This window comes from Acomys russatus, chromosome 12 (genome assembly GCF_903995435.1).
Source record: "Acomys russatus chromosome 12, mAcoRus1.1, whole genome shotgun sequence".
NCBI lineage: Eukaryota > Metazoa > Chordata > Mammalia > Rodentia > Muridae > Acomys > Acomys russatus.
The window spans coordinates 27072535-27093434 of record NC_067148.1 but is presented as its reverse complement, the minus strand read 5'-3'; the positions used below and the strand labels follow the sequence as shown (position 1 = coordinate 27093434).

At 44.9% G+C, this 20900-nt stretch overlaps 1 protein-coding gene across 2 annotated transcripts in view; it reads left to right on the top strand.

Moving 5' to 3' along the window:
• The window catches only part of Ttll4 (tubulin tyrosine ligase like 4), a 36561-nt gene extending 16596 nt beyond the window's left edge, over positions 1 to 19965 (top strand). For both annotated transcript variants that reach the window (XM_051154079.1, XM_051154078.1), the window contains 18 exons: positions 2502 to 4067; positions 4925 to 5034; positions 5381 to 5444; positions 9941 to 10065; positions 10444 to 10554; positions 11045 to 11121; positions 12010 to 12201; positions 12281 to 12363; positions 12575 to 12703; positions 13013 to 13135; positions 13410 to 13508; positions 14165 to 14299; positions 14964 to 15110; positions 17380 to 17482; positions 18109 to 18319; positions 18457 to 18527; positions 18910 to 18995; positions 19383 to 19965. In XM_051154079.1, the coding sequence (XP_051010036.1) occupies positions 2596 to 4067; positions 4925 to 5034; positions 5381 to 5444; positions 9941 to 10065; positions 10444 to 10554; positions 11045 to 11121; positions 12010 to 12201; positions 12281 to 12363; positions 12575 to 12703; positions 13013 to 13135; positions 13410 to 13508; positions 14165 to 14299; positions 14964 to 15110; positions 17380 to 17482; positions 18109 to 18319; positions 18457 to 18527; positions 18910 to 18995; positions 19383 to 19629 (3585 nt within the window). In that variant the 5' untranslated portion in view covers positions 2502 to 2595 and the 3' untranslated portion in view covers positions 19630 to 19965. The remainder of the gene's footprint in view (positions 1 to 2501; positions 4068 to 4924; positions 5035 to 5380; positions 5445 to 9940; positions 10066 to 10443; positions 10555 to 11044; positions 11122 to 12009; positions 12202 to 12280; positions 12364 to 12574; positions 12704 to 13012; positions 13136 to 13409; positions 13509 to 14164; positions 14300 to 14963; positions 15111 to 17379; positions 17483 to 18108; positions 18320 to 18456; positions 18528 to 18909; positions 18996 to 19382) is intronic.
• Positions 19966 to 20900: the final 935 nt, after the last annotated feature.

Sequence of the window (20900 nt, the reverse complement as noted above, 5' to 3'; positions counted from 1 at the left end):
TCTTGGCCAGAGCTGTAGAGTGAGACCCTGTCAAAAAAACAAGCAAAAAACAAAGAACAAGCCAGTTGATGTCCAGGTGTGAGGCCACTGTGTTCAGTTTTTGTGGCACAGAGGATTACCTGATAGGATGCAGAGAGGGAAAGTGAGTGGGGTGTGCAGAAGGAAGAGCTCTCTTCTCTTCATCCACCCTTTTAGCTCTGAGGTGTTACACAGTGGCTCTGACTGGCAGCTGTGGAGGTCTGTGGTATTAGTGAGAAATCTATGGAGTGTTCTTAGATACTTCATCAATGAATGCGTGCACCAGAGCTTATAAAAGCATGGAGATGAGTGGAAAAACATTAGGAAGGTTGTTTTTTTAGGTGGTACTGTTTGAGCCTTAGGTTTTATTTCCTTGACTCGTGTGTCCTATTGCTGTGGTGTATCTATTGTGTTGCATTGGTAGGGCAAGATATGGGTTCCTGAAAGCTAAATGAGTTGAATTTTGAGTCTCGAGTATACTCAGCATTCATACATGCATACATGAGGTCTTAAAAAGTCTTTGGTAGGGCTTGGGGTTTTTTGTTTGACAGGGTTTCTTTGTGTATAGCCCTGGCTATCTTGGAGCTTGTTTGGTGGACCAAGCTAGCCTTGAATTCAGAGAGATACGTCTGCCTCTGCCTCCCAAGTGCTAGGAGCCACTACTCTTGGCTGGGCTTGACTCTTTCAGGGTTAGACTTTTCTATTGTGTGCATACAGGGTAATTGTCCCTCATACACTATTCTCATCATTTGGACTTGTGTGGTGGTGCAGCTTTGTCTTTTCTTTTTGAGCATACTGACCTCAATACTGTTCTTCGCATTTATACTTTCTTTAAAGCTCACTATTGTTTCGTCGTGTTGTATGTTTTTGTATTCTTGACAAGGACTCCCTGTAAGTAGGCATTTGTAGGCTTCTTCAGGCTCTTTGTTGGTATTCTCCTTCCAGTACTTGCAGATAGGAATCTTGGATCTTGGAGAGTACTCTAATCAAAATATAAAATCTCTTCCTATTTTTATGTCATAAAATGCAACTTGAACAAAATTCTCCCTGCTAATTCCTTCTTCCTAGCTCCTTTGATAAGGATATCAGGATTCTGTCATCTAAGGTGAACAGACAGGTGTTATTTCCCTCTGGATGTGGTTAGGCAGGCAGATCAACCTTTCCCCACAGCTATGAAAACTAGGGAGTGTTTTAAGAGTCTATTTAGAGAGTGACCATGCTGAAGAAATTGTTGTGAGACAAGGCTGGTTCAAACACTGCTTTAGAGGAGATATTGAAAGAAAGGGATACAAGGTAGATTCTCCACCCCATAGACCAGCCAAACTACAGTCTGGGCCCTGGAATGAAGACTGCTCGTCTCTTCCTGCCTTTCTCTTCTGCTTTCTCATTTCTCTGTTCCATCGTGGCTACTGAGAATAAAGTCACTGTAAGTAAGACAGGGTTGGTTTAGTTCCATCCCCTTCCTTGTTCTCCAGTATGTGGTTTGGAACTTTAGTCTGAATGGCTGACAAGATTCTTTTTTTTGGTTTTTCGAGACAGGGTTTCTCTGTGTAGCCATGGCCATCCTGGACTCACTTTGTAGACCAGGCTGGCCTCGAACTCACAGCGATCCGCCTGCCTCTGCCTCCCGAGTGCTGGGATTAAAGGCGTGTGCCACCACGCCCGGCGACAAGATTCTTGAAGAGATGAAATTGCTATCTCTGCTCCATTTCTGTCTGAATTTGTCTTTTTTTTTTTTTTTTTTTTTAAAGATTTATTTATTTTGTATACAGTATGCATCAGATTACATTATAGATGGTTGTGACCCACCATGTGGTTGCTGGGAATTGAACTCAGGACCTCTGGAAGAGCAGTCTGTGCTCTCTAGCCCCTCTTCTTCTTCTTCTTCTTTTTTTTTAAAGGACCAAAATAATGGTAAAGACAGTTGAGAACTGGAGCACAGAACAATTAGTAGGGAGGGGAATACAGGCTGGTCTTTGCCACTTTCACACCTGCCCTACCTTAACAGGTACAAAAGGGGAAGTCTGGGATGGTGATAGCCGGTTTTTCTGTTTCTTCCTCTTCTTCCTCCTCCTCCTCTTCCTCCTCTTTCTTCTCCTCCTCCTCTTCTTAATATGCTTTAATTTTTTTTATTTGACAGTTACTTACACACACACACACACACACACACACACACACACACACACACACCATCTCTTGATCATATCCACCTAACAGCTATGTTCTGTGGAGAGAGGCAAGCTTTCTGAGAGTATGGACACGTGAGCAGCCTTGCACTGTGGCCCCTTAAAGTCTTAGTCCTTGTTAAAACCAGATTTGATCATAGGAAGGCCACTGCAGGCTCCCTGGAAACATGTTCTTCTCCCAGGGCTCCAAATGATGACCAAGACTGGTTGCTAAGGCTGAAATGAGACCCTGTTAATTACCTAGCAGGGCCCATCCTCATAAGTTAGCAGCATTTCCAATAATTTCTTTCCCTGCAGGCTGACGGATTCAAGGATGCAGTTGGTGCTAGAGGTGTGTGTCACCTTACGTGAGCCAGGCCATGAGGCCATGTTGCCATGATGTGGGCCCCTCATGGCCTCAGCAGGAACAGAGCACTACAGTATTGGCCTGCGCCGAGGAAACAGCTTCAAGCAGAGACATCCCTCAGGCACAGTATCTGCTTCACCACCTGAGAAACCCTCAGAGGTCAAACTCTGTTCTCAAGCCCACCAGCAGGTGAAGCCAATCTGGAAACTGGAAAGGAAGCACGTAGGCACACTGTCAGCAGGGCTGGGCACCAGTCTCTTGGGAGTCCAACCCCAGTCAACCTATTTCTTTTGCCCTAGCACTTTATGTAGCTCTGGGACCACAGCCGTCATTGCAGGCCACAACAATCCCTGTTACCTGCAATCTCTCCCTGACTTGTTCAGCAATACTCTGCTGTACCGCCGTACCAACGTGAGGCAAAAACCCTACCAGCAACTGGAATCTTTCTGCTTGCGTTCCAGCCCATCAGAGAAAAGATCCTTTTCTCTCCCTCAGAAGGGTCACCCTGTCAGTGTCACTGCCAGTAAAGCCACATCTTCTACAGTCTTTCCCATGGCCCAGCCCATGTCATCTTCACCCACCGATCCATACCTCTCATTGGCAGCAGCTGGGGAAAATCCTTCAAGGAAGAGCCTGTCCTCTGCCATCTCAGGGAAGATTGCATCTCCAATGTCCTCCTATAGGCCAATGCTGAACAATAACTCCTTCATGAGGCCAAATAGCACTAAAGTGCCCTTATCACAAGCCACAGATGGCCTGAAGCCAGTATCCTCACCCAAGATCCAGCCTGTCTCCTGGCATCATTCAGGGGGTACTGGAGACTGTGTGCCCCAGCCTAGTGACCATAAGGTGCCCCAAAGCATTGGCACTGTTTTAGATGATGTCACTGCCCCTATGACCCCATCTTCTCCTAGCACCCTCAACATATCCTCAGCCAGTGTTGCCTCTTCCCACTGCAGTCAGAGTAATTTTAGGATGGAGGCACATCCCTGTGGCCTGGATGAAAACCTGGATTCCCAGAGTGCTACTAAAGAGGTACGCTTCACTGAGGCTGTGAGGAAGTTGACTGCAAAAGGCTTTGAGAAGATGCCACGACAAGGCTATCAGTTTGAACAGGCTTGTTTTGTGAACCCCAGCTTCCAGTGGGGTCTTCTCAACAGAAGCAGGCGGTGGAAGCCTATGATGGGCCAGCGGTTTCCTCAGGAGGATATTGGATTGGACAGTGAAATCATTCCTGGTGCCTCAGACACCTTGGGGTTGGACAGTCCAGTCTTTTGTACCAAAAGGATCAGCATTCACCTCCTTGCCTCACATGTCCATGGGCTTAACCCCAGCCCTACCTGTGGGTCTGTAGCTGACCCCCAAGCACTTGGAGAAGACAGAGCTCCTGTTCCCTCTTCCCTCCAGCCTCTTGGTGTAGCTGAAGTGGCCACTCACCTTTCTTCTGTCCATCTTGGCCAGCCTGGGAAGGAGCCTGAGAAAGCCAAGAAGCTGAATTCATATGCTAGGAGTAGTCGGTAAGTTGTGCCCGGTCTTTGCTCATGTGGAGCAGTACAGTAGCTGTGCCATAATCTGGAGACACTGATATCCTGTATCTCTGATAGTTGGCTTTATTTTTTTAGCTACCCTAAAAGTTTTGGGTTTCACTCTAAATGGGATTTATTTTAAGGTGAGGATTGGAAAACTAGCTTGCAGGCTAAATCTTGCTTTTGTAAATGAAGTTTTATTGGAGTGCAGGCTTGTCTGTTTATTTACTGTAGCCTTTGGCTGCTTTCTTGCTACAACAATAGTGTTGGGAAGTTGGGACCGAATGGCCCACAAAACTGAAGATTTTCATGAATGGTTTCTTTGGAGAATTTGCCTATTCCTGTTTTGGGTATTACCAGGGAAGAAGTAAGAATTCCAGACACTACTTCTTAGGGTCTGTTACTTTCCTTCTTACTCGAAACCAAATGGGGTTCCTATGCTTTCCTAGTAGGACAGCAATTCAGAACTGAAGACATGGATGTAGTTGGTTCCTTCTTTTATGTCTTGTTACATTTCTAGAACCTTGATCCACCAAGGCCTTCTCAGTTCCCAGTGAACATCCCAAGGACATGTGAATTACAAGATATTCAGTGATGACTTTTATATGCAGAATTTTATACTTATATACTATAAGAGACTTCAAAAAAAAGTGGAAGACATAGAGGGATATAAAGCTGAGGAACTATGGCTGGACTTTAATTCTGAGGACCCGAACAATAGTTTATGAAGTCTAGGCTAGAGATTACAGATAAGGAGGCTGTTACTAGGAGACAATGAAGGAATGAGACTTCGGTGTGATTTCTTCTATGGAGTTGGCTTGGGTGGAAGCATGATTTTTTTTTTTCAGTTCAGCTACTGACCTCCGGCCAAACCAGGTAGAGCCTGAAGATACAGAAGATGAACTAAGAGATGGTTTGGAAGATAGCTGCAGCCATGATGAGAATGAAGAAGAGGAGGGTGAGGAAGGAATGCTTTTGCTTCCAACTATATGTCTTGCTCACCATCTACTAGGGAAGTGGGATGACGGTGTGTCCCAGGCTTGACTGACATCACCTGCATGAGTCATTTGCTCTGTGGGCATAACTGGGGATTTGTCAGGGACTTTGGTCTCTAGACCCTCTGTCCCATTGGTCTTGCCTCCTCTCCTGTTACGCTTAAGGAATGCAGTGCAGAGTAGGGGTGGTGCTCATTACTCTCTCAAGGAGGACAGAGCCCAGTATGTTACAGCAATAGTTACCTGCCTGGGCCTGGTGAAGGTGCACAGCCATCTTCCAGTAAGGATTTCTCTATTCTTCCTCTACAGGAGACTCAGAGTGCTCTTCTTTAAGTATTGTCTCCCCCAGTGAGTCGGTGGCAATAATATCCCGGTGAGTGCTATTGGCAGATGCTCATTTCTGCCGTTTGAAGTTTATAATGGCATTACCCTAACTGGCCCTTAAAACCCTGATTCATTTGCATCAAGTTTCTCATTTGTTTGTTTTTGTGTGTAACTGTAGTTTAAGAAGTGTTTTTTGTTTTTTTTTTTTTAAGTCAAGGTCTGCATAGCCCTGGCTGTACTGGATCTCACTATGTAGATCAGGTTGGCCTTGAACTCCCAGAGATCTACCTCTCTGCCTCCTGAGGGCTGTGGTTAATGGTGTGCACCATCATGCTCAGCCATTTAAGTGCTTTTGTAGAGCAAATACTTTGGAATGCTATCTCAGAAGATATTGAAAGCATGTCATTCACTCTGTAAAAAGATTTAAAACTTTTAGATGTTTTAAAATACATTTGGACTACCTGGTGGCTCAGCACATAGAGGTGTTTGCTTAGCCTGACAACTAGAGTTCAATCCCTGGAACCTACATGGTAGAAGAAAACCAATCAGAACTTGTTTTCTGTCTTCTATGTACCCCTAACACACAAACGCGCGTGCGTACCCAAATGCATAAAATTATAAAAATTAAAGATAAGTAAAAAGACACTTGTGTTAGTTAGGGTGTCTGGTGCTGTGATAAAACACTATAACCAAAAGCAACTTGGGGGAAAAGAGGTTTATGTCATGTAAGCTTACAGTTCCATATCACAGTCCATTATGAAGGGAAGTCAGAGCAGGGATTCGATGCAGGAACTGAAACAAGGCATAGAGGAACCCTTCTTACCTGGCTTGCTCGTCCTGCCTTGCTTTTTATATATACACTCCAGGTCTGTCTGCCTAGGGATGACTACACCCATAGTGAGCTAGCTGGGGCTTCCACCATCGATCATTAGCAATAACCCAGACTTGCCTACACGCCAGTCTTACAGAGACCACTTACCATAAAATTTCTTCTTCTCAGATATGGCCAAATTTGTGTCAGTTTGACAAACAAAACAAAACAACCAAAAAACAGAAACCAACCAACGAAAAACCAAAAACCAAAACAAAAAACAGCACAGCACTTTAAGAAGTTTTATTTTATATTTTGGTTTTTCGAGACAGGGTTTCTCTGTAAAATAGCCCTTGATGTTCTGAACTCATTTTGTAGACCAACCTGGATTTGAACTCAAAGAGATCTGCCTGCCTCTCCTTCCCATGTTCTGGGATTAACAGTATGCCACAACACATGGTCTGAATTTTTTTTTTTAAATGGGGTCTATGTAAGTCAGTGTAGGTGCTTGTGGAGTCCAGGAGCTCAAGTTATAAGCAGTTATGGGCTGCCTGATGTGTTTGCTCAGAACTGAACTCAGATTTTTGGCAAAGCTGAAGCCATTTCTCTGGCCCTAAATAAGACACTTTTAGTGATAGGTGTTGTGGCATTAATCTCAGTACTCCAGAATCTGAAATTATTCACAGCAGGAGAGAGCCTGTGAATTTGAGGCCAGCTTATATAAAATGCTAGCTCAAAAAACAACCAACCAACCACATCCTCCAGTGCATTCTCTCTGTTTGCTTATTTGGTTGGTTGGTTCTTTGAGACAGGGGTTTCTCTGTGCAGCCTTAGCTGTCCTGGACTCACTATGTAGACCAGGCTGGCCTGGAACCTAGTGATCCGCCTGTTTGACTCCCAGGTGCTGGGATTAAAGGCGTTCATAACCACGCCTGGCTTCTTCCAGTGTATTCCCTTCCAACCTTGTGTCAGAATTAGAGTCTGTCTTCATTAATTACTAAATTCTTTTAAAAAGGACCCCCCCCCCTTTTATTGAATTGTTTAATACTGAAGATTTTCTGTCCTCTAAAAATAGAAAAGAATGGAAAATTGAAGGTGGCCAGATAGCTCAACTGGTAAAGGCCTTGCTACTGAACCTGATGATGACCTAAGTTCAGGCCCCAGAACTCACATGGTGGAAGAGAGAAGCAGCTCCCTTAAGTGTTCCCTGGCTTGAATGTACATTGGTATACACACACACACACACACACACACACACACACACACACACACACACCATAATAAACAAATGTAAAAAAATTTTTAAATAAATTTAAAGAATGGAAAATTGATAATTTTTTAACTGCAAAATATCTTCTCTCATTTTAAATAAAAACTTAGCCTTGTCTGTCACTGCATGCCCAGTATATTACAACTCTAGCTACTTTCTTTGACATCCAATTTACTTGATCTGTAGCTGAGAAGACTCTCTGTATCTGGGTTAGCATTAACAAAGTTGCCCTTGTCATGGCAGCAGCTTTATTGACTCTAGAGCACCAAACCAGCAAGGTGGAGGCAGAGGTATCTGGAAAATGGAAAAAAGGAAAAAAACAAAAACAAACCAAAACACCCACCATATGAGTCCAGAAAAGCTGGTAATCATTTGTTCATTAACTACTATAAATTACACACAATTTCCTGTAGATGGGAGGCTGACAATATGGTTTTCAAGAAAATAGAAATTGAATTACCAAACATTTTTTATTTTTAAAAGTTTGTATTTCAGTGTATAGGTTTTTGCCTGCATGTGTTTCTCTGTGCACCACATGCACACCTTTTTCCTTCTGAGGCCAGATGAGTGTGTTGGGTTCCCTGGGATTGAATTAATGGTTATTGAGTTTGGGTCCTTTGGAGCAGCAGCCAGTCCCTTAACCATTGAGACATCTCCTAGATCATGCCTTTAAAAGCTGACTAAAATCAAATACTTACAGCTTGGCAGAAGGTAACCTGGAATTTGCTGTATAGCCCAGGCTGGCTTTGAACTCATGATAATCTTTCTGCTCAACAGTTGTATTGCATTTTCTGCTGCTGTGCAGAATCCTATGATATTATGGGTGGAAGTCATTCAAGATCTTTGAGGATCATAGAAGGAGATTAAATGTTCCAGAGTCATAGCTTATAATAGCCTTGCCTAAGGATAAGTGAAGTACCTTTCATTGCTATTGTGGGATTCTTTTCTCTTGTATTTTTCTGGTGGGTGGGTGGGTTGGCTGGGAGAGTCCCTTAGGACTGGAGTTAAGGATGGTTGCTGGCTGAGCTATAGGAGCTGGGAATTGAACCCAGATCCTCTTCAAGAACAAGTCTTCTTAGGCCCTGAGCAGCTCCTCAAGCCCCTAGCTTTACTGTTTAAGGAGGGTCTCACTGTACAGCCATGACTGGCTAGACCTTGTCATGGCAGATGATAGGATGACTTCAGCTTGTGCCACCGCTACTTTCACACTCTCTGATACACTACCAGTAGCCTCACCGTTGACCATTTGAGGCTGTGTGGGTTGTTTCCAGCTGAGAACCACCATGAGTAAAGCTACCATAAGGAGCCATGTCCATAGTTTATGTGAACACGAGTCTTTATTCCTCTGAGACATGGGCCCAGAAATGTGTTTGCTGGTTGTGGGATAAATGCTTTGGTCACCACCTTACCTTCTTACCTTGTCTTTGTTTTGTATCATGGCTCATTCTCTGCGTTTTCCTTGTTTGGCCAGACATGGTGCATGTCTAATGCCAGCACTTGAGATGCTGAGGTGGAAAATTGGGAGTTTGAGACCAGCCTTGCCTTTATGTAGGAATCTCTTGTCTTAAAAACAAATTTTAAAAATTTAAGTTATTGAACGCTGAATTATTTTACATACAGAGCCCCCCTTTCCTTCCTTCCTTTTTTTTTTTTTTAAACAGGGTTTCTCTGTAGCCTTGGCTGTCCTAGACTTGCTTTGTAGACCAGGCTGGCCTAGAACTCTTAGTGATCCTCCAGTCTCAGCCTCCCTTGAGTACTGGGATTAAAGGCATGTGCCACCACGACTGGCTTAGAGCCTATTTCTTTTGTAATGAAAATAACAAAAGTATTGTCATGGTTCTAGCAACCCTAAAAGTTTTTTTTGTTTGTTTGTTTTTGTTTTGTTATTGTTGTTGTTTTGTTTTTATAATGTGAAAACTAATCTTACAGTAATATTTGTGGCTCATATTAGTTCAAGGTTAAAAAGGATAACCTCTTCACTTTCCAAAGAAATGGTGTGGCCAGTGGCTTGTACTGACAGTGGATGCCTGTTGAGAGCTAGTTTGGCAGCTCAGCCTTCACAGCCCGCCCAGGGCCTTCCTCCCCTCTGCCATAAGATCCAGACTTGCAATGCCAGAGTGTCATGACTGTATTTTGAATTCTGTGTCATTCTCTTTCTCCTCTACTTTGTTGAAGTATAGCAGTCTTCTAATGTCCATCCAGACCCCCTCTCTCAGAATTCTTTCAGGGTCCTCCCTAACCTATGGCTTATCATGGGGTGTATTGGAGATGGGCTGTCAAAATGTTGGGAATCTTTGACTGTTGGCATTTAATAGTATATATAGCTATAGGAGGGATAGCTCTAGCACTAAATTTGCGTAATAATTATTATCAAACACTTGTCTCTTCAGAGTTATAAGCAATCCTGTTAACACCTTGTAGCTGTTGCTTTCCCATTGTCTGTCATGTTTATTTCTCATCACAGGAACTGTGTGGATTTAATGTCCAAATCCCTTTCCAATCATGAGAAAGTTGTACGGCCAGCCCTCATCTACAGTCTCTTCCCCAATGTGTCCCCTACCATCTATTTTGGAACTCGGGATGAAAGAGGTAAATATAAGCAAGTTACCAAGTCCAGAGGCACTCCCAGAAGAGTGCCAGCTATACCCTGTGCTCACTTCCCACAGGGATGGAGGTTCAATAATGGACTTTGCTTGTCTGTCCTTTCTTGGCCTTTCTCAGTCTCATAGTCTCTTGCTTAGCACATGGCCTCTAGTCAGTTTCTTTCCCCTTCCAGCCTTTCCTTTGCTCCTCATTCCTGCACAGCCAGCTCCCTCTTCCATATAGTTCACTCCTCTCAAACCTGATCTGGAGCAATTTGTAGTGATCCGCCCACCCAGGAAAGGATAGGTGCCAGTGCTATCTTTTTGATCTCCTTACTGTAACCTGCTTGCTCTTCAACCCAACCCTGCCCTTCCTTTTCCCCAGTGGAGAAACTTCCCTGGGAACAGAGGAAACTACTCCGGTGGAAGATGAGCACAGTGACCCCTAACATTGTCAAGCAGACCATTGGACGGTCACACTTCAAAATCAGCAAGAGTGAGTTGCCCCACTGTGAACTTGACCTCCTTGCCCTGCCAGATGGGTTTGGACAGGAAGAGAGCCTTAGAGATCCTGTTGAATCTCTTGACTGTGTCTTGAAGCTTCCAACCTCTTAGAAGGGTGTAGTGTTGAAAGCCCTGTGGACTGAGCCAGTTGTTCAGAATTGGGAGGCTGAAGACCATTGCTCTGGCCTGGTCCTGAGGCCTCATGTAGTAACTCAATGGTAACTTTTTTTTTTCTCTCTCTCCGAGACAGGGTTTCTTTGTGTAGCCTTAGCTGTCCTGGACTAGCTTTGCAGACCAGGTTGGCCTCGAACTCACAGAGATCCACTTGCCTCTGCCTCCCTGAGATCATAGGTGTGCCACTGCGCCCGGCTTTTGATGGTAACTCTTAAATGATCTCTGCGAGTTTAGTGATGAGGTCTTGTTCTGTCCCAGAGCCGGAGCTATTATGTGAGACTGACTTCCTGATTGATTGCCTTCTGCAGGAAATGATGACTGGCTGGGCTGCTGGGGTCACCACATGAAGTCTCCTGGTTTTCGATCCATTAGAGAGCATCAGAAGGTGGGTCCTTTCCAAAGAGCCTGTCCCATAGACTAAGCCAGAAGGAGGTGTTGTTGAGGCAGCGAGGGTCAGTGTGGGAAGAACACACATGCAAGGACAGTTATAGAGCAGTGTTGTGGAGAGGCCACAGTGGAGGTCTCCCAGCTCAATCCTGTTGCCACTCAGAGGCTTTTCATTCCATTTCTTGAGAGGCATTGTCTGTTTTCAGTTAGATGTGTTTCCCATTACCACTACTGACTGTTTCTACTCCTCAGACTAGGTCTGTGTAAAGAGGATTTTGTAGTTCTATTGGAACACTGTGGCCTTCTGTCCTTAGACTCCCTGATGGCATGGCGCTTTCCTTTCCTTGTCTTGCATGCTGCCATGGAAAAATCCTTTGTACTCAAGGAGACTATGTCTGTCCTATTTTGCCTCTCTGTTGCTGTCATAAAATACTGACCAAAAGTAGTCTGAGGAGGAAAGAGTTCTTTGGCTTACAGCTTACAGTCTATTACTGAGGGAAACCAAGGCAGGAGCTGAGCAGAGACTGTTGTGAAACACTGCTGACAGGCTCATTCTCCATGGTTTGCTCAGCTTGATTTCTCATACAACCCAGAACCACCTACCTAGGGGTGGTTCTGCCCAAAGTGGGCCTGGACCTTCTAACATCAATAGTTAATCAAGACAATGCCCCCACAGACATAACATAAAAAGCTGGTCCAGGGGAAGCAAGTCCTTAATTAGTTCACTCTCTCCAGGGGACTCTAGTTTGTGTCCAGATGGTGGCAGAAAGATAAAAAGGAACATGAACTTTGCTGGGGTGTTGGAATAATGAGGTGTGCTTATATCTTGTTCTTCTCAGTCTCACTTCTGCCCTTATCCTCTATTTGCCTCTTGTCCCTTCTGTAGCTAAACCACTTCCCAGGCTCCTTCCAGATTGGGAGGAAGGACCGGCTGTGGCGGAACCTATCTCGTATGCAGAGCCGTTTTGGCAAGAAGGAGTTCAGTTTCTTTCCCCAGTCTTTTATCCTGCCCCAGGATGCCAAGCTTCTACGCAAAGCCTGGGAGAGCAGCAGCCGCCAGAAATGGATTGTGAAGCCAGTGAGTGGGACAAAGGGATGAGATGGGATGAAAGTGGAAAGACAGAGTGGATCTCATCTCCTTCCCCTTTGACTTCTAGCCAGCATCTGCTCGAGGCATTGGCATTCAGGTCATTCACAAATGGAGTCAGCTCCCCAAGCGCAGGCCCCTCCTGGTACAGAGGTGAGCCCATCTAGCTCACATTCCTCTCCATCTTCCTGTCTCTTTGGTCTCTCTACCTTCTTAAGAGTGTTCTGCCTGTGACCTCCCAGCCAAAAGCCTTCCTTAGTCATGTGTTCAGAGTCTCCTGAGAACAGCTAGCTGGTTTTTTTTTTAACCACTTGCTTACTCATCTCATCTGGCTGGATGTAAAGTTAGCTTTTCCTCTCTGTAGGTATCTACACAAACCCTACCTCATTAGTGGCAGCAAATTTGATCTTCGGATCTACGTTTACGTTACTTCTTACGATCCTCTGCGGATTTACCTCTTTTCGGATGGACTCGTCCGCTTTGCCAGTTGCAAGTATGTGCTGGTGGTGAGACGTTTCCCTTATACTGGGTAATTTCCTTTCCTTGGAAGGAGGACACTGAGCAGAAAAGGAACAGATGTCTTTGTGGCTTTGTCAGTAAGGAGGAAAGTGTGAGGGTGGGAAATGAGGAAAGTCTTCCTGCAGGCAACAGGGTTACCAAGTAGACTAGCTGCGCTTTTCTAGAACTTAGGCCTTGCAGGAACAGGTTTGTGCTCTTGTCCTCTATCTCCTTCCTTGGGAAATACTTGGCCTATTTTCCATCCGCTCTCACCATTTGCCTCTGCCGTTCTTCTCACTTCCAGGTATTCCCCTTCCATGAAGAGTCTTAGCAACAAGTTCATGCACCTGACCAACTACAGTGTCAATAAAAAGAATGCAGAGTACCAGGCCAATGCTGATGAGACTGCCTGCCAGGGCCACAAATGGTACTGAGGGCAATGTGTCCCTGTCACACTTCCATCTTGAACTCAGGAAGGACTTTGTCTTTGGGAGGTTTGGAGCAGTACTTGAAGAGTATTATTAAAGTACTTGTCACTTCAGAATTGGTCAGTTTGCGTCCAGATGCATCACTTTTCTATTTCAAAATACCATTAGGGAAATACAAAGAAATTATTTTTAGTTCCCTATTCCTTGGTTTTTTCCTCTTGTTGCTCATTTCCAGGACGTAACCCCAAACATTTCCTTCTCCTTTCCCTTCAGGGCATTGAAGGCTTTGTGGAACTATCTGAGCCAGAAGGGAATTAATAGTGATGCCATTTGGGAGAAGATAAAGGATGTTGTTGTCAAAACCATCATTTCGTGAGTTGTAGGGCTACTTTGCATGTGGGGTGTGCCATGAATCCTCATATTTTCTCCTTGCCTCTCTGCTGTGCTCTAGGCTGTGCCCATTTTGTATTTCAGTTTTGAGGACAGGGTAGGAAGAAGTAGAGTTAAATTCTGCTTTCTTAGTTACTTTTCTGTTGATGTGATAAAACACCATGACCAAGACAACTTATAAAACAAAGAGTTTAATTTGGGGCTTAGGATTTCAGGAAGTTAGCATAAGGCAGAGAGAGCTAGTTGGGAATGGATGGACTTTGTTGAAACATAAAAGCCCACCCCTAGTGACACACCTCTTCTAACAAGGCCGCACCTCCTAATCCTTTCCTAAAAGTTCCACCAACCAGGAACTAAGTATTCAAGTATATCAACCTATAGAAGCCATTCTCATTCAAACCACTATATTGCTTATTTACCAAATTTCATTAAGATGATGGCTCAGATCAGGCACATCTCTTAAAAGCTTCTATTTTGAGGTTGGAAAAGATGGTATTTGTGGTTGAGATGGTCTGATGTTGCCAAGGTTGGCCTTGAACTCTTGACTTTTCTGCCTCTACCTTTCAAGTCTTGGGATTGCATGCATGTATCCCCATGAGTTGTGCCTGCCCTCCTAATTCAAGACACCCCACTGGCAGGTCAGAGCCCTATGTGACCAACCTACTGAAGTTGTATGTGCGGCACCCCTATAGCTGCCATGAACTCTTTGGCTTTGACATCATGCTGGATGAGAACCTGAAGCCCTGGGTCCTAGAAGTCAACATTTCCCCAAGGTAATTTTTCATTACTCAGTAGAATCCATCTTTTATCCTCAGAATTCTTGTCATTACAGTCTTGTTGGAAAGGCCTTTCCTTCACTAGGGTATGTATCTTCCTTTTATGGTCTATTTACTGACTCACTGATTTTTTTTTTTTTTTCTGTTATCTTACAGATCTTTGAAAATAGAGAAGGGTTATTAGAAGTTGTTGATACCTATCATTTTCTAGCAAACCAAGGGCATGGGTGGCCTCACCAAGCTTAGTAAGGTTATTTGTTGTCTTTGAGGGTATGAGGGTATTTGGATGTGTGTGTGTGTGTGTGTGTGTGTGTGTGTGTGTGTGTGTGTGTGTGTGTGTGTGTGTGTGTGTGTTGTTAGTTTGGATGGGTTTTTGTTTTTTTCTCCTGTGTAGCCCTGGCTGTACTAGAATTCACTCTGTACATCAGGCTGGTCTTGAACTTAGAGAGATCCACTTACCTCTGCCTCCCAAGTACTGAGATTAAAGGCTTGTGCCACCACATACACCTGAGGGTATTTGTTAGAAATGATCATAAAAGTGGGTATTAGAATGTCTTTTTGTTGTAATGAATCCAGGAAATACGAAGCTCTGATTTGGATGTAGAACCCGAAATTGTTCTGGAATACTGCTTTGACCCTGTTTTGCATTCTTCCCCTGAAGCCTCCACTCCAATTCTCCCCTGGACATTAGCATCAAAGGCCAGATGATCCGAGATCTCCTGAACCTGGCAGGCTTTGTCCTGCCCAACGTGGAGGATAGCATTTCCAGTTCCAGCAGCCCTAGCATCTCCAGTAGCTCCAGCACCAGGTCTGCTTCTCACCTTCCCTGAGGTTGGGATGGCAGCATGAGCTGGCCACTTTGGTTTCTGGGGAGGGAGTAGGTTCTGGGGCCTCTTTCCTGTTGGTCTCCTTTATGGCTCAGCCTGCTTCTGCTGTTCATCTTCATGCCACTGCCACATCAGTACCTGAGAGTAGCTGGTCATTTTGCACCCTACTCAGAACTTGCCACAAGGCCTGAGGATCAAATTGAACTTCCTTACCTGGATAGTGGAGGCCCCAGCTTCTTTTCTTGGGCATATGTCTCTACTCTGTCTGATTCTGGTGTCCTGGCAGATCCTTAAGGAATATGTAGTCCTCTTTCCTCTGATAAGTTTGTTGTTTCTTGCTGTTTTCCCACAAGTGTATTTTCTTTCCCATATTTAATGTGGTTTCTTCATTTTAAAAATGCCCCTCATCCAGAATCCCTATTCATCAAAGCCTAGTTCCAGACAATATCTTTATGAAGCCATCTCAGTATGCAGTTTTTCCTTCATACCTCCAAAGCTTTGAAATTTTTCTTGAGGAGAGGGAACTAATATTTAGTAAGTACCTGAGGTGGTTAAGGAAATAAATACAGTGTATCCACTCAGTTCTATAGGGCTCTTATTAGTATAGTTTACAGATGAGAACACTGAAGATCTTATAACAGAGTAATCAATCATTCAGCTCAAGAGAGTGAGGGGCTACAATGTTAATTCTGGCTCTCAACAGGATGTGCTGTTTTACACCTGTGATCCCACTGCTTGGAGATGGGATGTGTCTGATGCAAGTTAGAGATAAGAATTTCCATCTGGGGTGCCCCAAGTGGAATGGGAAACTTGTCAAAGGAAAATGTTCCAAATAACAGAGGAAAAGCGTTTCTTGACCTTGTGGTTGGGGCCCAGTGGGAGCAAAAGGAGCTTCCTGATAAACTGGTGTGGCTTTTGTAGTAATAGTAGACAACGTAGGCTGGGCATGGTAAAGAAAAGCTGCTCCGTGAGTGAAAAGGGAGAATTTATTCCAAAGTGTCAAAGTTGTCTCCTGGGAAAGCAGAGGGAGAAGTGATGGGAGAAAGATTTCTAGGGTCATATGAAAAGGGTGAGCCTGAGTGGGGCTTGTGTGCAGGGACTGAGTGAGCCTCCAAGGCTAATATTGACAGGTATTAATAGGCACCAGTGTCGTAAGTTAATGAAGAGCCACATGGTCCTTTTGCCAGAGATAGGAGAATCCCTTTTTAAAGCAAGTAGGAACTTTATTCAAGCCTTTGCAGGAATGCTGGCATTTATCTAAATGTCTGACCTTGGGGAAAGGAATTTCTTTTTCTTTTTTTTTTTTTTAAGATTTATTTATTTTGTATACAGTATGCATCAGATCGCATTATGGATGGTTGTGAGCCACCATGTGGTTGCTGGGAATTGAACTCAGGACCTCTGGAAGAGCAGCCAGTGCTCTTAACCACTGAGCCATCTCTCCAGCCCAGAAATTTCTTAAGGGGCCGGACATATGTAGGTGCCTGGAGTTAAACTCATGTGATCGGCCTTGCTGGCAAGCACTCTTACCCACTGAGCCATCTCACTAGCTTATAGCCATTTTTATATCTCAACAGTGACTATAGCCATGCAATGGCCCATGACTGTAATCCCATAAATGAGGAGGCAGGAGGATTGACATGAATTCAAGGCTAGTTTTAGACTACATAGTAAGTTCATGACCATCCTGAGTTATCTAGTGTTAGACTTTATGTTTCACTCAAAAAATTAAGCCAGTACTCGGGAGGCAGAGGCAGGTGGATCATTGTAAGTTCGAGGCCAGCCTGGTCTACAAAGCGAGTCTAGGACAGCCAAGGTTACACAGAGAAACCCTGTCTGGAAAAACAACAACAACAACAACAACAAAAAACCAAAAAAAAAGTTAAGGAAAAAAAAAGGTACAGTAATCACGGTGATGTAGATAATGAAACTGAAGTACCAGGGATTAAGCCTCTTTTCCAGGGCCCACACCCTATAGATCAGAGCTTGATTTGAAGTGAGTGCCAAATGAATTGTCCAGCCATCAGGATCACTCCAGACTCCTTTTTGTCAAACCTTGCCTCTTTCAGTTATTCTGTGGTGCTTGCTTGTGAATGAGAAGCTCATTGAGTGTAGTATACTTTAGACGGAAAAGCATCTCCATGTGTTTTTGACTGTGCTTAGGAAGGAGTCTCACATTGGATCCTCCGTGTTTTCTTAGCACAAGCAGCTGCTGACCTGCCTTTTGCTTTTTGTCCACATCTGTCCTAGCCTGCCAAGCTCTCCTAGGGACAAATGTCAAATGACTTCAGAGCATTTCACTGCACAGAAGATGAAGAAAGCTTATTACCTGACCCAGAAAATTCCTGACCAGGTAGGAAATTTATCTTCCCTCTAATTCCAAAAGCCCCAGTCAAACATTGTAGACTCCTGGGAGATCAACTTTCCTGTCTAGATCAGAGTTTCTTACCAAGACTGGGAACCTTGTGATACACAGAGATGAGCTGGCATATGTATCTTTCTGGGAAAGTGGGTTTGGCACCATGCTTTTAGCACTGAGCTGTACTAGCATACTAGCTTACTCTTGTGAGAACCATCAACTTTTAGCCCTGTGGACCTCTTCCCAAGAGCTACTGGGAAACCCAGGAGGCTTGAGCTTCTCAAAGCAGATGCAAGGCCTGGGTATGAGAAAGGTAGGCACCAACTGCCAAATCTGAGTTGCTGGACACTAGCCTTGCCTCAACAACACACTTTTCCACCTCAGCCCAAGTGGTTCCTTGCTTTTACCCAAGAGTGTTCCTCCAGCAGCTCAGTTGACTGGATTTAGGAAGAGACAAGCACAGATCTGGTATACCCCAGATGAGGTGGTGTTGGTAGTCCTGTAGGAGTTCTGGAGACTTAGGGCCCCAGAGCTCCGCTCCCTACTCTCAGCTGCTTGTTTCAATGCCGTGGCTCACATTGTCTGTCACATTGCTCTTCCTCCTATTCCTTGGACCACAGGACTTTTATGCATCTGTGCTGGATATCCTGACACCAGATGATGTTCGGGTTCTGGTCGAGATGGAAGATGAGTTTTCTCGTCGTGGTCAATTTGAAAGAATTTTTCCTTCTCGAATCTCTTCTCGCTATCTTCGTTTTTTTGAGCAGCCACGATATTTCAACATTCTCACAACCCAGTGGGAACAGAAGTACCATGGAAACAAGCTCAAAGGTGATAATGCTTTTCTGGCCCACAGGTGGTCATGTAGGAGATTAAATCCCATTAGGCCAAGAAATAGGTTTCTCTGGAAAGGAGGTGGGCAATTGATTCTTCCCCATTAAGTCCCAGCCTCTGCTCATCTTGTCCAGGTGTAGATCTGCTTCGGAATTGGTGCTACAAAGGCTTCCACACAGGAATCGTCTCTGACTCAGCGCCACTGGTAAGTGATGGCAATGCAAGAAAGAACACAGCTTTTTCTCAAGCTCCTGCGTGCATTATGGTTGGCTTGTGGGTACCCACGCTCTTCCTTCTCTCCCTGTTCCACCTCTTTGTCTCCCTTTTCGAGGATGTAGTTAGTTACAGAATGCACTGGTTGCCTGTCTTTGTCTTTCTTTGAAGGATCAAAAAATGATCCATACTCTTAACTTTCTGCCTCTTTGTGGGGAGAACCAGGAGTTGCTCACATGAGTCCATGATGTATAGTGTAGGGGAGGTAAGAAGCTTGTGTTCACAGAGTGGCAGAGCTGAACAAGAGTCCCAAGACCCTGAGCATTCCTTCTTGGACTCAGCCTGGCCCCTTTACCTCACTGCTTTGTTCCTAGTGGTCTCTACCAACATCGCTCATGACTGCCTCAAAGAGTGATGGGACACCCAGTGCCACCAGCAAATCAGAGCACAGCAAGTCAAGGTGAGTGTCATTTCAGCAAGAGAAGGCAATGGAGTTGAGGGGTTGGAGTTTCTGTCCTCTTTCCCAAGAGCATGACAGTGAAAGGAATTAATATGCAGCCACAATATCTTCTTCCCATGACTTGTGGGATGCCTAGTAAAAAGGCATTGCAGAAAGGGGCACTTTTTAGCTGTACTCTCTGGCTGTAGGAAGTCCTGAGGCCTCTTACTCTTTCCCCGAATTGGCCCTTGCACTTGAGATCTTACCCTGCCACATTAATAAAATGTATTTTGTGGCTATTAGTGTGTCTATATACTAGTCTACTGCACTATAATGTGGGTGCTTGCCTCAGACTCTAGGGGTATAAATTACATGTTATTCTTAGCCCAGCTATGTTTTTCCCTTTAGAAAGCAAAGCTGCTCCGAGGGAAACATGGTGTCCTCTGAAAATAGGACCACACCTAAGCCTCAGAAGAGTCAAGGTGGCCTATCCCCCATATCTAGGAAGACTTTGTCCTCAAAGAACAATGAGGACACCAGCAAAGCGTTCAGCCACTCTACCCAGGTGCTACCTGTGCTCAAGTACTCCAGACTTTCGGCTTCTTCTACTTCCCAGTCAGCCGGCGGCTCCCTCCTCACTGCTGTGAGCCTATGACTGCTTTCCTGCCCAGGGCACTCAGCTACCTCAAGGGAACCAGCCTGCTGACCAGCCTGAGCCTCCTCCTCCACTTGGCCCTTCATCAGAGTATTTTTTCAAGTGGTTCTATTGTAGATATGGGCATCTGGAGGAGTGGTGGTGATGGGAGAAGGTGAGGAAGGTCCACCCTCTGTCACCTTACTGCCTGGCTGGCACTTCATATCTCAGTAGAGAAGCCAGTGTCATACAGCCAAGCAACCTTATAAAGCAGGGTTTGGTTTCTACTCAGAGAGCCATGTGTGATTTATTTGAGGCCCTGGTGTAGGGCTTGAGTTGTAGCTCAAGAGGAGAAAGTGTGCTTGTTCTGTAATTGACAGAGATTCCTTGAAGGTCCTGATTTTTTTTTAGGACCCCTGTCCCCTACTCATCCTTGTCTTGAAGAGCCAGTTTTATTAAAAACCTCCAGTCGTCAGAGGCAAGCAGGAGAAACCATGACAGGCTACACCCACTTCCTGGCATCTTGGTCTTGGGGTGACTGTCATATCCTATCTCCATTTAAGCTTCCACCTAGCTAGAAGCCATCCATCTTCTATGAGTCTCCCAGGTCTCCACTGAGGGATCCCTGATAATCCTAGTTGCTGTTCCATAGGGGAGTGGAATGAGCTACTTTTTTTCTTTAACCCGGGGAGATCTTGCAGTCTGTTTTGGTTTGAGCAGGGTTTGGTGCCTTGGCAAGCGGGTTTCAGCACAGTAACTCTCAAAGGACAGACTTGTCATCTTTGACAGTTAACACTCAGATGAATCTACCTCCTTCCTGGACTCAGTGAACTCTGAGCACTGCATAAACACTGACTGAGTCAACTGTGCATATAGATCTCCAAGGACTCTGGCCCCTGAAGCACCACTGTCCTCCCCAGTGTGGAGAAGGGAGACTTCAAGGAGGCCCACGGTGGGAGAGTTTGGATTGGAAGAATTTTCACTAGAAATTTGGTCCTCCTTTGCCTATCAGTCCCCAGCACTCATCTCCCTGAGCCTGCAGTCTCTATATTTCCTAGCAATGTGGCGTACAAGAAGCCAGTTGGCCGTATATCAAAATTTGCCCTTTGCACACCAAGCAACTTGTCCTGTGGCCAGTTGGCATGGAGTCCTGGAGAGCTAAGAGAGAACTGCCTCTGGGTTCAAGGCCATAGAGCAGGACATGACAGTCAGTCCTAAGGCTGTGTTGACAGTTGTGAAGAAAGCTAGACAGCAAAGTCCTAGGTGGTGCTTTCTGCTCAGTGATAAAAGAT